General features: G+C 37.8%; 1 protein-coding gene across 2 annotated transcripts in view; it reads left to right on the forward strand.

Annotated features, from left to right (window-relative positions):
- vwa5b1 (von Willebrand factor A domain containing 5B1) overlaps positions 1 to 5,997 on the forward strand; it is a 114,223-nt gene extending 108,226 nt beyond the window's left edge. For both annotated transcript variants that reach the window (XM_073939304.1, XM_017353785.4), the window contains one exon: positions 2,108 to 5,997. In XM_073939304.1, coding sequence (XP_073795405.1) covers positions 2,108 to 2,731 — 624 coding nt within the window. In that variant the 3' untranslated portion in view covers positions 2,732 to 5,997. The remainder of the gene's footprint in view (positions 1 to 2,107) is intronic.
- The last annotated feature ends 8,551 nt before the right edge of the window (positions 5,998 to 14,548 follow it).

The raw sequence follows: 14,548 nt of genomic DNA on the forward strand, positions 1-14,548 counted from the left end.
CCGCGACGCGACACAACCTCCATCCAGTCCAGCCCTTCAGTAGGCGCGCGATAACACCTCTCTTGAGTGTGCGCGCTCAACCCCCCCTCGGCGCTTTACAATACGCGCGCCACAACACAGCTGATCAGAACGCGGCGACAACACCCGCTTTAGGTTCGATCATTTCCATCTTTTTTCATCTCCGCTACTAGCAGCACACTCCATTTCCGCATTACTGGATCTGTAGCGACAACAGACCGCAAAGGATTATGGCCACGCCGGGGCTGATGGGAAATGAAGTTTCAGCTACCTCCCGTTCGCTTCATTCGCCTGAGCAAATTTTCTCAGAAGACCTATAGTTTTACCGAGTCATGCGACTTCGGTAATATCGAAAAAATTTAATATTGCGGTATGACGGTAATTACAATACCGTTACATCCCTACTATAGACGCATGCTCAGGGTCCCTATGCTTTATCTAGTGTATATATCTATGTCACAAATTGAGGAGCGGGGAACAGAGGCGGGGTGGAGCGACAACGCGGGGAATCCTTCACAAACTGAGGAGCGATCACAAACCGAAAGCGGCGAGAGCGTCAAAGTAGCCAGAAGTCATTCATTTTTTGTAGTAGTTTGAGCAGTTCAGAAAACACAGACCTGTGAACTTTGGTTCCGACCACAGTTGTTCCCTAGAGTTTGATTATTGCGGTTCCTGGATTTTCAATTATTGACAATCGCGATGACGTCGGGCCCCCTAATCACGCAGGGCCCCCCCGCAGTGCGTGCCCTGCGGGCCCGTCCGCTACGCCACTGGGTTACTCACGACCACACTCTGGGAGAAACCGAAAGTAGCCCATGCACATAATACACTACTTTAAATGTCCTGTAGGTGGGGGGTCAACACCACAAATGGCTATATGCGACTGCACAACAATGATAGGGATTCAAAAACAGATGTTTTTCGGGGGTTGAATCTCGTTATATTTTGACGTCAGTTGCGCTTGTTGGACTTTTGAGGCCCCTGGTTTAAATGGATCAATGATTTTTTCCCCGTTACCTCACACTTCTCATTAAATCTTGACCAATCAGATGCTCTCTAGTATCTGACATGCCCTGCCCCCTTTAAGACGCTTCACTTTTGCTTTTCATTTGATGCACTTGAGCTCAGCCACACTCAATGGCAGATCGGTGATAAAACAAATAGCTGTATTTTTAAAAAGGGGAAGTGCTACTCTATGTCCCGCCCTTTCTTCATTTTTCGGTTGAGATTATGTCAAACATCTGATTAAAAAAGCACATTTTAAAGCACTTCATGAGACCTTTAACAAGATGTGCAAGTTTCACTTTCACTTTCCATTTCACGATTGAGCTGACAAGTTGACATACCATGCCAGCGAAGTTGAATTTATTTTTAACATGCAAAAATTTCAGTCAGTGTGCAATTAACTTACTCACAAAAAAAAGTATTAAAGTATTCAAGCCTCTTCAGCTGCTCCAGAACGCAGCAGCACGAGTGGTCTTCAATGAACCTAAATGAGCACATGTCACTCCGCTGCTAGTACATTTGCACTGGCTGCCAGTTGCTGCTCGCATCAAATTCAAAGCTCTGATGTTTGACTACAAAGCGACTTCTGGCCTTGCTCCTTCTTATCTGCTCTCGCTTCTGCAGATCTATGTGCCCTCCAGAAACTTGCATTCTGTGAATGAACGTCGCCTCGTGGTTCCATCCCAAAGAGGGAAGAAATCACTTTCGCTCACGCTCAATCTGCCCAGTTGGTGGAATGAACTCCCTAACTGCATCAGAACAGCAGAGTCACTCGCTATTTTCAAGAAACGACTAAAAACTCAACTATTTAGTCTCCACTTCACTTTCTAATCTGCAATTGCCTCTCTGGATATCACACTAACTGTACCCAAAAAAAAAAAAAAAAAGTACTAACACTTTTACTTCTTAGACTTTACAGACCTGAAACTTGCCTATAGCACTTATTCATTGTTGCTCTTATAGTTGTGTAAATTGCTTCCTTGTCCTCATTTGTAAGTCGCTTTGGATAAAAGCGTCTGCTAAATGACTAAATGTAAATGTAAATGCAGATTAAGTAGAGTGTTTGTGTTTGGTGTTTTTGCAGGTGTCTCTGCAGCTTTCCTGCGGGGCGTTCATGTTGAACAGTGCCTTGTGTGACGCCATCAACGTGCCAATGGACAAGCTGAAGTGGACATCGCCCTTCGCCAGTCACAGAATCAGCCTCACCCACATGTCCCACTCTGGATCCAAGCGCTCCGAGAGTCTGGAGGTCCACCGCGGCTCCTCGCCTCCTCCCACAGACTCCGATCTGAACTCTGAATGCGAGGATCTCATGTCCCGCAGCCCTCGGGTGGACGACGAGCACTCGTTGCATGGCTTTTCATCAATGTCAACTGAAGCCCCACCATCGCCCATTAACTCTTTGCACGATAGCGGACGAGGGTCTGAGTCTGAAATGGTTGAAACGCCAATATCGCAGGACCCCGAAGGAATGGTTTGGGCCACGGCGGTCGCTCTGGCCTGGCTTGAACACAGCTCGGCTTGTTACTTCATCGAATGGGAGCTGATTGCGGCCAAAGCAAGTTTGTGGCTCGACGAACAGATCATCCCAGAAGGCAGAGACCTGGCGGCGGTCAAAGCTGCAGCCAATCAGCTCTTCATCATACTCAGACACTGGGACGAAAACCTGCAGCTCAACATGCTGTGCTACAACCCCAACAGCGTCTGAGTCCTCGTAGGGTAGGGAGTACACTTCAAACTATGCTAATTGAGAGAGGGTTTTTACTCTCCTGAAGTCGTTTTAATGTTTATTCTGTGGGTTCTGTTTTAGTTTAATGGATAAAAATCGTTGTAGTACTTTGTTAACATTCGCCAGAAACATACTCTGCACAGGTAGGTAGATGCTAATGCATTACAAGATCCCTGTTGTACGTTCACAGTATAAAATAATAATAATAATAATGCTGCCTTTAATTTTTAAGTCGAGTCAGATTAACATGTTAAGTCATTTTAACTTTACATTAAATACATTCAAAGGGATAGTTCACCCTAAAATAAAAACTATGACATCATTTACTCAACTATTTGGATTTCTTTGTTCTGTCGAACAAAAAAGAAGATATATTTTTAAAATGCTGGTAGTTGACACCCATTGACTTCTACACTACCTGACAAAAGTCTTCAGTCTTCAATCTCAGTTGTAAGACAGACTTATGTATGTCAGACTTATGTCTAAGCAAAGTCTGACCTTACTGTCCTAATTAAATAATTAAAAATCAAGGCATGATTATATTTTATTTTGGTAAAATAAGCGTAATCTAGAGGCCTTTGCCTTTTATATCAGCCACTTCTGATACCAAATGATCAACTAGAAGTCAAGTTATTATTTGTTGTTTCTAAAACTTGGATATGTGACACTACTTTAGTCAGGTAGTGTTTAGTTTACTACAGATGTCTATTGGTGCCAGCAACCAGTATTCTTCATAATGTCTTCTTTTGTGAAACTCATACACTGTTAAGGTTTTTGTAAATTACACAGTATTTAACTGTAATATGGACTGTAATTTACTGTAGAACATGTATGCGGTATGTTACTGTATTTAAAATTTGCATTGTGAAAATGAATGTATATTTTACAGTAAAGATATACACACAATATTGTAAATACAGATACAGCAAGATAAATGTAAATACAGTATTTTCCCGTAATTAATCTACAGTAAGTTACTTTGGAAATGTTCACAGTGTACATGTGTAAGAACAAACAATGAGGTAATTTTGATTTTATGGTGAGCTGTCCTTTTAAAACATTAGGTTCAATCTTGTATAACTTGTCAAAGCTGTGACATGGTTAGATTTCTGAAATAAGTGATATAAACATGCCATCAGGACTTATCGATCATATATATTCTTTTATATTGGATGTAACTTGCTCTTTTTAAATTAGTTTTACTTAGAGTTAGTGATATTAACCCTTAACAACAATAAATATACACACTTGGGATTTAAAATGACAGCTATACACAGTGGAAAGGAACAAGGTTGCAACTGTAAGTGAAATGTATTATTGCTGTTGCGGTGATGAGAAATAAGGTCGCAAATAGTACGATAAAAAGGATTCTGACCAAAGTAATATTAAAGCGACCAAAGAGTTGTTATGGTCAGTGATTTTTCAGTTTACCACCATCAATAGTGCTGTTGTATCTTACATTGAAAGCTTTTAAAGTGTTGCCATGTCCACTTACAGTATATAACACTTGTTAAGTGTCTTTGAGCTTTATTTAATCCAGGTTGTGGGGTTAATATAGTAGACAAGTGCATAGATTTTGGCATATGGCTGATAAACGAAGTGCTTTTTCAGTTTCTTCTAGCAAGATCTGGCAACCCTGCTGCATAAATATGCAACTCGTTCTCCATTAATAAAAAGAGAAACAGCGTTTACATGTGCCAGTTGTTCAGTGCGGCTCTCTACACATCGAATTAATATTTTATTTGTCCATGCATTATCACTACCTGCTTTCTGAGAGTTAATTTGGTTGTTGAATGTGGATGTCAGACCTGTAATACTGAACTTTGTGTGAACACAACAGTATTAACTACTAAAAGTTGACATGACAGCCCAATTTATCTGTTGTAAACATGGCTGTTGGACGGAGTCACAATTACTTTAATGTTTTTTTTTTCTTGTATTTGCCTTGTGTACAGTAATTCCTGTTTAACATTTGTGCCATAATGATTTATACTTCTGCATACTTCTTTCTTATACTGATTTTATCAAGGGAACCAGTTTTATGCTAGCAGCCGATTAGCCTACAAGTATACTAGCCTATAGTTCCTCCACTCTATTGAGTTGAACGGTTCACAGGTTCAGAAAGCTTCATTTCACCATCACCTACTGCCGATTAGCGTTTCGGAAGTGTTATTGCTGAGCAACACAAACAGCATGCAGAAAATAAATGCACGACTACATGCAAGGCATGCAGCGTGGGTCATGCCGATCACTCGATACAGAAGTATAAATCAGCCTAAGAAGTGATAAATAAGTGCCATAGCCTCCTAACAAAACCATGCAATGCATACTTGAATTCTTTATTTATTTATTTAAATAATAGGATTAGCATTTTCTAGTGTTTGCGTTGACATATTCCTAAATGTTTGCATGTCTACACAATTTTCCTTCATAACAGAAAGCTTGTCTCTGGTGTAACGATGTGGATTTGGTTATCTTTGGAGGATTTTGTATCATAAATATGAATATATCATTCAAAGCCTTATAGCGAGTGATTTGTTTATTAGTTGATGTAATTGACTTCGACTGTATACAGTATGTGGCATGTCAGACTATTTTAGTTAACGGAGGATTCGACGACGTAAGATGCAGTTATGTGTAAAGTATAACATCATGCAATGTACATCCGTTTGCCTTTACGATCGTTAAAGATGTCAAATTGTCACTTGAAGGACACTATCTAGTGCTCTCCAGTGTTAAGTGCCTAATCCCGCAGAACTTTCTGGACTGTTGATATATGTACGTTGTACTGTTACTGCGATACATAGTAATTATTTTGCTGATTATATTTATCGCCGTCTACGTATCATTACAGTATTTTGCTGATGTCAGTTCGAAGATTGTACAGAAAACTGGTAGTAGTGGCTGTAAATATTGTACGTGTCAAAAAAGTAGCCTACATGAGAAAACTGAGAAGTCGTAATACAGTATTTATCACCCCGGTTTATTACTCCTCAGGAATCGCTCTTGAGTACTGTTGTCTAAGTAGATGCATGAGTGGTTTGTGGAAAGATCTTTCGTCTACAAGGCTCTTTTCTGATCGTGTGCGCTTGTGACGGTGATGGCTGGTTTGTGATTATGTCAAGTCGGTTGTACCGACAGTACAGTAAGTGTCAAATTCTCTTCAAGTCGCGTGTACATCTTAGTGCAGTGCTGGACTGTGTGTAATACTGCATGTAATAAAGTTTATCGGATGAAAAACGGGACTCTATTTTTTTTCAATTGTCTACAGAACAAACCATTGTTATAAAATTTCTTGCCTAATTACCCTAACCTGCCTAATTAACCTAGTTAAGCCTTTAAATGTCACTTTAAGCCTAATACGAGTATCTTGAAAAATATCTAGTAAAATATTATGTGTCATCATGACAAAGATAAAAGAAATCTGTTATTAGAAATTAGTTATTCTCCTGAGAACAAACCAGCCCAGACTCTGCTTTATCTTCTAGTGAACCACTGTCCTAAACCAGACATCCCAAGTTTCCCAGAAGTTGCGGGAGTATCCCTCAAATGCATAGACACTCCCGGATGCCCGCAAATGAATGATAATCTCCCAGAAGTCGTGCATTTCCTGCCCGGTCCTTAAATACGTTGCACAGCCCTCTCTCCACTGCATCCCTCCTAGTTCTTCAGGTACTTACCCCCACCGCTCTTCAGGTATGTCGCGTCGCGCACGCAACTCCCACCGATCTTCGGGTACGTCTCGCGTGCACACGCCCCCCTACTCAGATACAACTCGCTCTTAACCCCCTGCCCCCACCATGAATCCTGGATTAACTCCTATGCCAGTCCGAACATAAATTTTGTTCGAAAATGTAATCCCTATTCCCTATCCCTAAACCAAGCCATAACTGTACATTATTCCCAAAATCAGGGGGGAAAATAGTTGGATATCATGTAGAAATGCATAAACCTAAACTTAAACTGTAAACCTACCCCCTAATTCTGATTGGCTGATTGGAATGTTGTTCCAGGATCAACATAGATGGTAATCCAGGAACATGTCCTGCCTGGTAATATCAGGTTGGCGGTAAATGTAGTGTGAAAAGGAACAAAAGTTGACATCATACTGCCCCCTAGTGTTCATTTTATCTAGAAACTATACTGAAATGTATGTTGAAGTACGCTTTTTTTTTTTTTTGCAGTTTCACAAAAACTTTAAGGCGGAAGTACATATTTCCAATAAGCCTGAGATGGAACAAATTGGTATCAATAAAAAGAATAAAGGTTGCTGCAACGGGGAGGGCATTTTTCCCCTTATTAAATGAATTGCAAATGACACAACCAATAACAAATCCTCTCATTATCATGAGTGATGCCTGATCTTTGGCAACACAATCTTGTCTGTCAGTTCTGGAGGTCATTAGGTGATGCCATTTTGATGACAGACTGTGGTTCAGACATTTTAGACAGCTAAAGCAACATTTAAGATGGTCTACACCAGGAATCACCAAATTTATTCCTGGAGGGCCAGTGCCCTACAGATGTTATTTCCAACTCTAATCAAACACACCTGAACCAGCTAATCAAGGTCTTACTTGGTATACTTGAAACATCCAGGCAGGTGTGTTGAGGCAAGTCGGAGCTAAACCCTGCAGGTACACCGGCCCTCCCCTCCAGGACCGAGATTGGTGACCCCTGGTCTACACTGAAATTGGTATGTTCAAAATATAATCAGAGGTCATTTATTTTTATTTATTTATTTATTTACTATGAAGGGATTTTAGTAATTGTGTGTCCATCTTAAGCTGGGTTCATACCAAATGTGAATTCAAGTATATGCGTGAGTAGATACAAAGTCAATGCAAATGCTTGAACATCAGAAAATGTATGTTGATTGGCAAGGTTTTTTCATGATCTTTTGTGCATTGTTGGCTTTTCCTTCAAGTATTTATTTCAAACCTTATAAGGCACTCATTGAAATACTGATTAGAAAACCTTGGAGTGTTGCGCCCTATTCACACCGTGCTTCAGCGTCAACGCTTGACTCAAGGTCTGTCTGAAGTTGGGGCTGAAGTGATCGTCAGAAGCGTCAGCCAATGAAATTCAGTCAGCAATGGGCCACTGTTTAGCTGGTGTATTTGCATACAGCAATCTGATTGGCTGACGCTTCTGTCAGCGCTTGAAAAGTTGAGCTAGTCCCGACTCCCAACTTCTAAAGCGAGCAACGCCTCTGAAGCGGCGCCGACGGATCCACAATGCAATTCGGCAACTGGGGGTTGTTACAAGACATGTAAACTGTTATGACTTAAGTATATTGCAATTAATCAGAGTAATAAATCCAAAATGTATTTAATAAAAGTGTGCATTTTTTTCTATCAATAAGACCCTGCTGATCCCATATCCTGCTGAAAAAAAAAAAACAGCTTAATCCAGTCTATGACCATGCAGTCTTTCCAGCCTGATATTATAGCTTGTCAGGCATTGGAGATAACCAGCTAAAACCAGCTTGACCAGGGAGCCCAGCCAAACCAGCTATGTGTAGTTTAAACCAGGCTGGTCAAGTTGGAAAATGACCAGCAAAGACCAGGCTGGAAATGGCTGGAAACCAGCCTGGGTATTGCCAAAACCCCTCTAAAACCAGGCTGGTCGACCAGCTAAAACCAACCAACCAGCTTAGGTTGGTTTAAGCTGTTTTTTCATCAGGGATCTTGGCATATCTAAACAGAAGTGCATACAAATAAATGCCATAGAGAGTTGTATCTACAAAATAATGAAACATCATGCTAGCTGAGTTCAAGTAAACTGTTTTAGGCATCAGCAATAGTAAAAGGAGCTTTAGATTCCAATTCTGCCAATTAGCTTAGTGATTCTTTTTAGTTTCACTTATATTGAGTTCTCATTGCTGGTTTGTTTTCTTTGCGTCTCTGTTTATAAGCATGTTTGCATGTGTTGTCATGGCGATTCATTGTGTGATTGATTTCTATCACCTGCTCCTTGTTTGGCTTATTAGTTGCAGTGTGTCCGTCTCCCTCAGTTTTCTCAGGTTGTGTTTGTTTAGTGAAAAGTGCTGATTTTCAATTATTTCCGTTTTTATTTAGCTTTAACAAGTACTGCAGTTTAGATCTGCTTTCTCCATGTGTTTTAAATTGACTAGCTACCAAAATTTTTATAGTATTTCTAGTGTGTTCCACTGAAGAAAGAAATGCTCACAGATCTAGACAAACATGGTGAGTAACTGGTGGTAGGATATCACTTCCGACACGTGTAGAGAATGGGGCTTCGGGTGCTTGAGCACCTGCACTTTTTTACTCCTAGAAAGAATTAGTACTTTTTTTTTCTTGGGAATAATAATTATTTTCAAAATACTACTAATAGTATATACATGAATGTGTGTTCTATTTGAAAATTATCTGATAATATGAGGTACAGTATAAAGTATAGTTCACCTAAAGATTAAAATTTACTCACCCTCCAGTTGTTCCACATTTTGTTGTTTGTTTGTTGTTATTGTTATTGGTGTTAAACACTAAAGAAGATCTTTAAAAAAAAAAAAAAACTGAAATGATTGACTTCCAGAGTAAATGGTTACAGGTTTTTAGCTTTCTTCAAAACATTTGTGTTCAACAAAAGAAAAAAGTCAAACATGGCTAAATGGTGACAGATTTTTCAGTTTTGAATAAACTATCCATTTAAGGGTGAGTATATGGTGCATTTAGGGTGAAATATCCTATAGAATATATATATATATATATATATATATATATATATATATATATATATATATATATATATATATATATTATTATTATTATTATTATTATTATTATTATTATTATTATTATTATTATTATATATATATATATATATTTTTTTTAAATTAAAAAGTACAATTATTATATAATAAAAAGGTGCCCTTTGCACTTGAGCCCCTGCCCCTTAACAGATCTCTGCTTGTCCTTGTGTCAATTAGTTGTAAGTGATTAAGTATATTTATTTGAAATTAATTTCATTAAGCTAGCAAAACTCTTTATTTTTTTTCTCATATTTAAATTTTCATTTAACTTTGTTGTGTAAGTGTCAGAGTTTGGATTTGCTTTGTCCTGTTTGAAGCTGACTGGTTACCAACAGTTTTCATGATGTTTTTTAGCTTATTATACTGAAGAAAGAAATCCATACAGATTTGGAAAGACTTGTTGAGTAAACTGTGAAAAACCCTTCATTTCTGCTTTATGGAATTTTCTTTAAAATTACACTGTAAAAAATATAACCACAAAAAGGATTATAATAATCCATTGTATATATTATTAATAATAATGACTCATTTCAATAAGTTAGTCAGGCTGGTCTAGCTGGTTTTATCTGGTCATTTTCCAGCCTGACCAGCTTAAACCAGGCTGGGAACCAGCCTGGAAATGGCTAAAACGCTTCTAAAACCAGGTTGGTCGACCAGCTAAAACCAGCCAACCAGCTTAGGTTGCTTTAAGTTGACTGGTGACTAACATTTTTTTTTTATATTTTGTAGCATATTCCACTGAAGAAAGAAATGTATACAGATTTGGAAAGACATGGTGAGTAAACTGTGGTTAAATTGTTGTTGCTAAAGTGCAGACTGAAATTGGGGAAAAAAGGCTTTTAAATGCGCAACACCTTTTGCTTGGAATAATCTACAAACAAAGTTACAGTTAAAAGAATTGATTGGATTAAATGCTGTTAAAAAGAGTATAAATGATTTAGAATTTGCAACAGGTTTTGTAGATGTTTCCAATAATTTGTTTGTCAGTGTGACGTTTTTTGTTTCTTGTCTGTTAGACCCATGTGACATGCACTGTATACTGCCTAATCTTGGCCCACACGCTTTTGTAAAAGATTTTTAATTTCAATGTGTCTGTGAAATAAAGGTTGTTATAATAATAATAATAATAATAATAATAATAAAGGTTTAAACTAAATTGAAGTTATTTTTGTCAGTTTGACTGATAAGTTTCGATTACTAGAAAAGTTAATTTGATTAAACAAAAAAATTAAGGGAACCAATACTTATCGTGTACATTAATTTCCTTAGGCAAGCAGTTTTGTCAAAATAGCTTTGGGACATTCTAAAACAGTTAACATAAAAAAAGCTTAACATGGCTTAATGTACCTAAACATCAACCAGGAAAACCCAAATCTCTGTCAAACTTTACTTGTAATTAACCTTAACTACTGCAAAAAGAACTAGTCCCAATTCAATAGATCAAGTGAAAACATCAAGTTAAGCGTTTTCCCCCTCATTTAAGTCTATTATAAGTATAAAGCTTAGCGTGGCTTGATCTACCTTACGAAGACCTGGACAGAACAAGATGGTGGGAAAAAAATGGGTGGAACAAGAAAAAAATTGACAAGAGAAAAAGGAACTGTAATAGGAAGTTTTTGCATAATCTCGCAAATACTGTATATTTTGTGCAGGACCACAAAGATGTTTTGCATTCCCTTTCGTCATACATGTTAACCCTTCTGTTTTTGCCGGATTCTCCCATATTTTGCTATTCTATCCTGCTTTCATCCTGTAATCAAGTATTTTCCCATATTTTTAATGTTGAAAGCTCATTGAAATTAATATTTTCATTCCATTAAAGCTGTGCGTCAATCATCTGCATGCTTCATATGCAACCCCTGAATCAGTGAATGCATGTTTAAGCGCTGACTGATGGACGCGCTTTGAGAGATACATTGATCCCAGATTAGCTTCTGTACATATTTGTGAGATTTTTTTTTTACTATAAAAATATTTTTTCTGTCGCCTCACAGCAAATAGGTCGCTGGTTTGAGCCTCGGCTCAGTTGGCGTTTCTGTGTGGAGTTTGCATGTTCTCCCTGCTTTTGTGTGGGTTTCCTCCGGGTGCTCCGGTTTCCCCCACAGTCCAGAGACATGTGGTATGGGTGAATTGGGTTGGCTAAATTGTCCGTAGGGAGTGTGTGTGTGTAAATGTGTGTGTTGATGTTTCCCAGAGATGGGTTGCGGCTGGAAAGGCATCCGCTGCGTAAAAACTTGCTGGATAAGTTGGCGGTTCATTCCGCTGTGGTGACCCCGAATTAATAAAGGGACTAAGCCGACAAGAAAATGAATGAATGAATATATATTTTCCTATCACCATTTTCCCTGGGAAACCAACTATCTATCAAATTTTACTTGTAATTATTTTTGACATCAGAAAGTGTTTGTCATGAGTGAAATTTGGTTTCCCCGTTTGTTGTTTAGGTACATTTAAGGCCACATTAAGCTTTTTCCAAGGAGAGAGAAAATGCCTAACTCGTATATTGAATTGGGACTCGTTCTTTTTGCAGTAGTAGGGTTAATAGCAAGTAAAGTTTGACAGAAATGTGGCTTTCCCTGGTTGATGTTTAGGTACATTAAGCCACGATAAGCTTTTTTTTTTTTTCATATTAAGCGTTTTAAAGGTCCCATAGCTCATGCTTTTTTCCTTTTTGTCATGCCTCTAACCTCACCAAAGGCAATACTTTCTGCAGCCAGTAGATGTTGCACCACACTTTCAAAATCAAGACAGAAAGGGTGCTGTTTTTTGTTAAAATGCCACACTCACAAGCTTGTTTCTCTCAGAACTATTTCTTGAGCTTCTTAACCAGACAATGATCAGGGAATTACACCGCAGCTATGGCTGTCATTATGTTTGTGTGACTCAAAACAATGAAATGGAGCGTCTCTTTGTTTCTCATCAATGCTTTCTCTTTTATGAGTCACACTAATGTCTGTCCTGCAGCGAATGCTAGGCTTTAATTATATCAGTTACCACTCTGTAGGGTATGGCTTCAAGCACAAAGTCGATATTAAAGAGAGGATTATGATAGTATGTTTTTGATGGCGCTATTTAAGCATGATTGCTGGAGAGAGAAATAGTGCAGGAGTCTAAAGGGTTGTGGACTGTAGCTTTTCCAATCTATTATTCAAGAAATAAAATGATTTTAATGGCATTCAGATGCGGTTGTCGTCATTGATATGATGAGTATAATGAGTATAGAGTGATGGCACAATAAATGTGTCCAAAACCTACAGCAGGGGCCAGGAACTTTTTTTTTTTTTTTTTTTTTTTTTTTTAAGCAAAGAGCCAATTCGTTTTTTTTTTTTTTTTGCAAATGTATATTTTTTAAAGAGCTTTTGGGGTGTATTTATACAGTTAAAGTCAGAATTATTAGCTGTGCTGAATTATTAGCCCCCTGTTTATTGTCTTCCCAATTTCTGTTTTAACAACTCATTTCTAATAACTGATTTATTTTCTTTGCCATGATGACAGTACATAAAAATTTTACTAGATATTTTTCAAGACACTTCTATACAGCTTAAAGTGACATTTTAAAGGCTTAACTATGATTAGGTTAACTATGCAGGAAGTGGTAATAAGGCAAGTCATTGTATAACAATGGTTTGTTCTGTAGACACTGGTGGGCCGGTGTCCTGCAGATTTTAACTCCAACTTGCCTCAACACACCTGCACAGATGTTTCTAGAAAACCTAGTAAGAGCTTGATTAGCTAGCCCAGGTGTGTCTGATTGGGGTTGAAACTAAACTTTGCAGGACACCGGCCCTCCAGGACCGAGTTTGGACCTGCCTGCTGTAGACTATCAAAAAAATATATAGCTTAAAGGGGCTAATAATTTTGACCTTTTAAAATGGCTTTTAAAAATTTAAAACTGCTTTTATTCTAGCCAAAATAAAACAAATAGGACTTTCTTCAGAAGAAAAAATATTATCAGACATACTGTGAAAATTTCCTTGCTCTACTATAAATAATACAGGTTTAAACAAAACCTTTATTTACTGTATGTCCATGCATAATTTAAAAACAAATATAAAGCATCATATTCATTCATGAACTTGCTTAACATGTCTGGTAAATAAACTCTTCTTTTTTCTGAAAAGTAACACGATTTAAAAAAACTAAACACTTTACTACTATAAAAATTTACAGTTACTTTAACTGATTCAAAATAATGTATGCAGCAACGTTTTTCTTTTAGCTAGTTTTAAGGAACAAAAAGCATATTTTACTGTTATTAAGAAAATAAAAAACAAAACAATTAGCAATTAGCATTTTTTTAATGGCAACTAAAAAAGAAAGTTGTTTGCCCTTTTATTGGTGTTGCGATTTCAAGTTTATCCACAGCAACGGATGTGTCAAACATCCTTTTGTTGCAAACTATGGAATAAAATCACTGTCAAAAATATTTCATGCGTAAATAAAATTCATGCATCTGTAATTATAAAATCGTAAAGAAAAACGGAACGTACTCGTAATTTTATGAGGGTACAATTCCAAAATCTGCGATTAGAACAGACACAGATACAACATTTTTCTTGGTCTGTTTGAATATAACTGATAAATTTACAATGGGTGTACTTTACAAACACGAAACACCACGGACAAGAAGTCCTGATTACGAGTACGAATCAAACAGCGACACTCCACTGTCAAAATTACGTCACCGCTGACACAGGCATAAATAAACAAGCGAGAGTCATCCATTACAACGGCACGCCTGCTGGGCACTCAGAGCCCCCACACACCGTATCAGGTAAGAGTTTTGTTGTTCCTTCTTTGAGAAATGTCCGTCATGAGCTGTGATAAGGGTTGAGACTTAATGAGGTCCATTTTCACTGTGTTTCTTGGACATTTTACAGAATCAAAATTAAGAATGGGCTGAGGATAGTGAGCTAGCATAATGTAATTATGCTTATTGTAATAATTGCTTAATCACCACATTATATTTAGCTTATTCTGATTTATTTAAAACTGCAATTAACTCAGAGTAAAAAAACTCT

This window comes from Danio rerio, chromosome 23, assembly GCF_049306965.1.
Source record: "Danio rerio strain Tuebingen ecotype United States chromosome 23, GRCz12tu, whole genome shotgun sequence".
NCBI classification, from domain to species: Eukaryota; Metazoa; Chordata; class Actinopteri; order Cypriniformes; family Danionidae; genus Danio; species Danio rerio.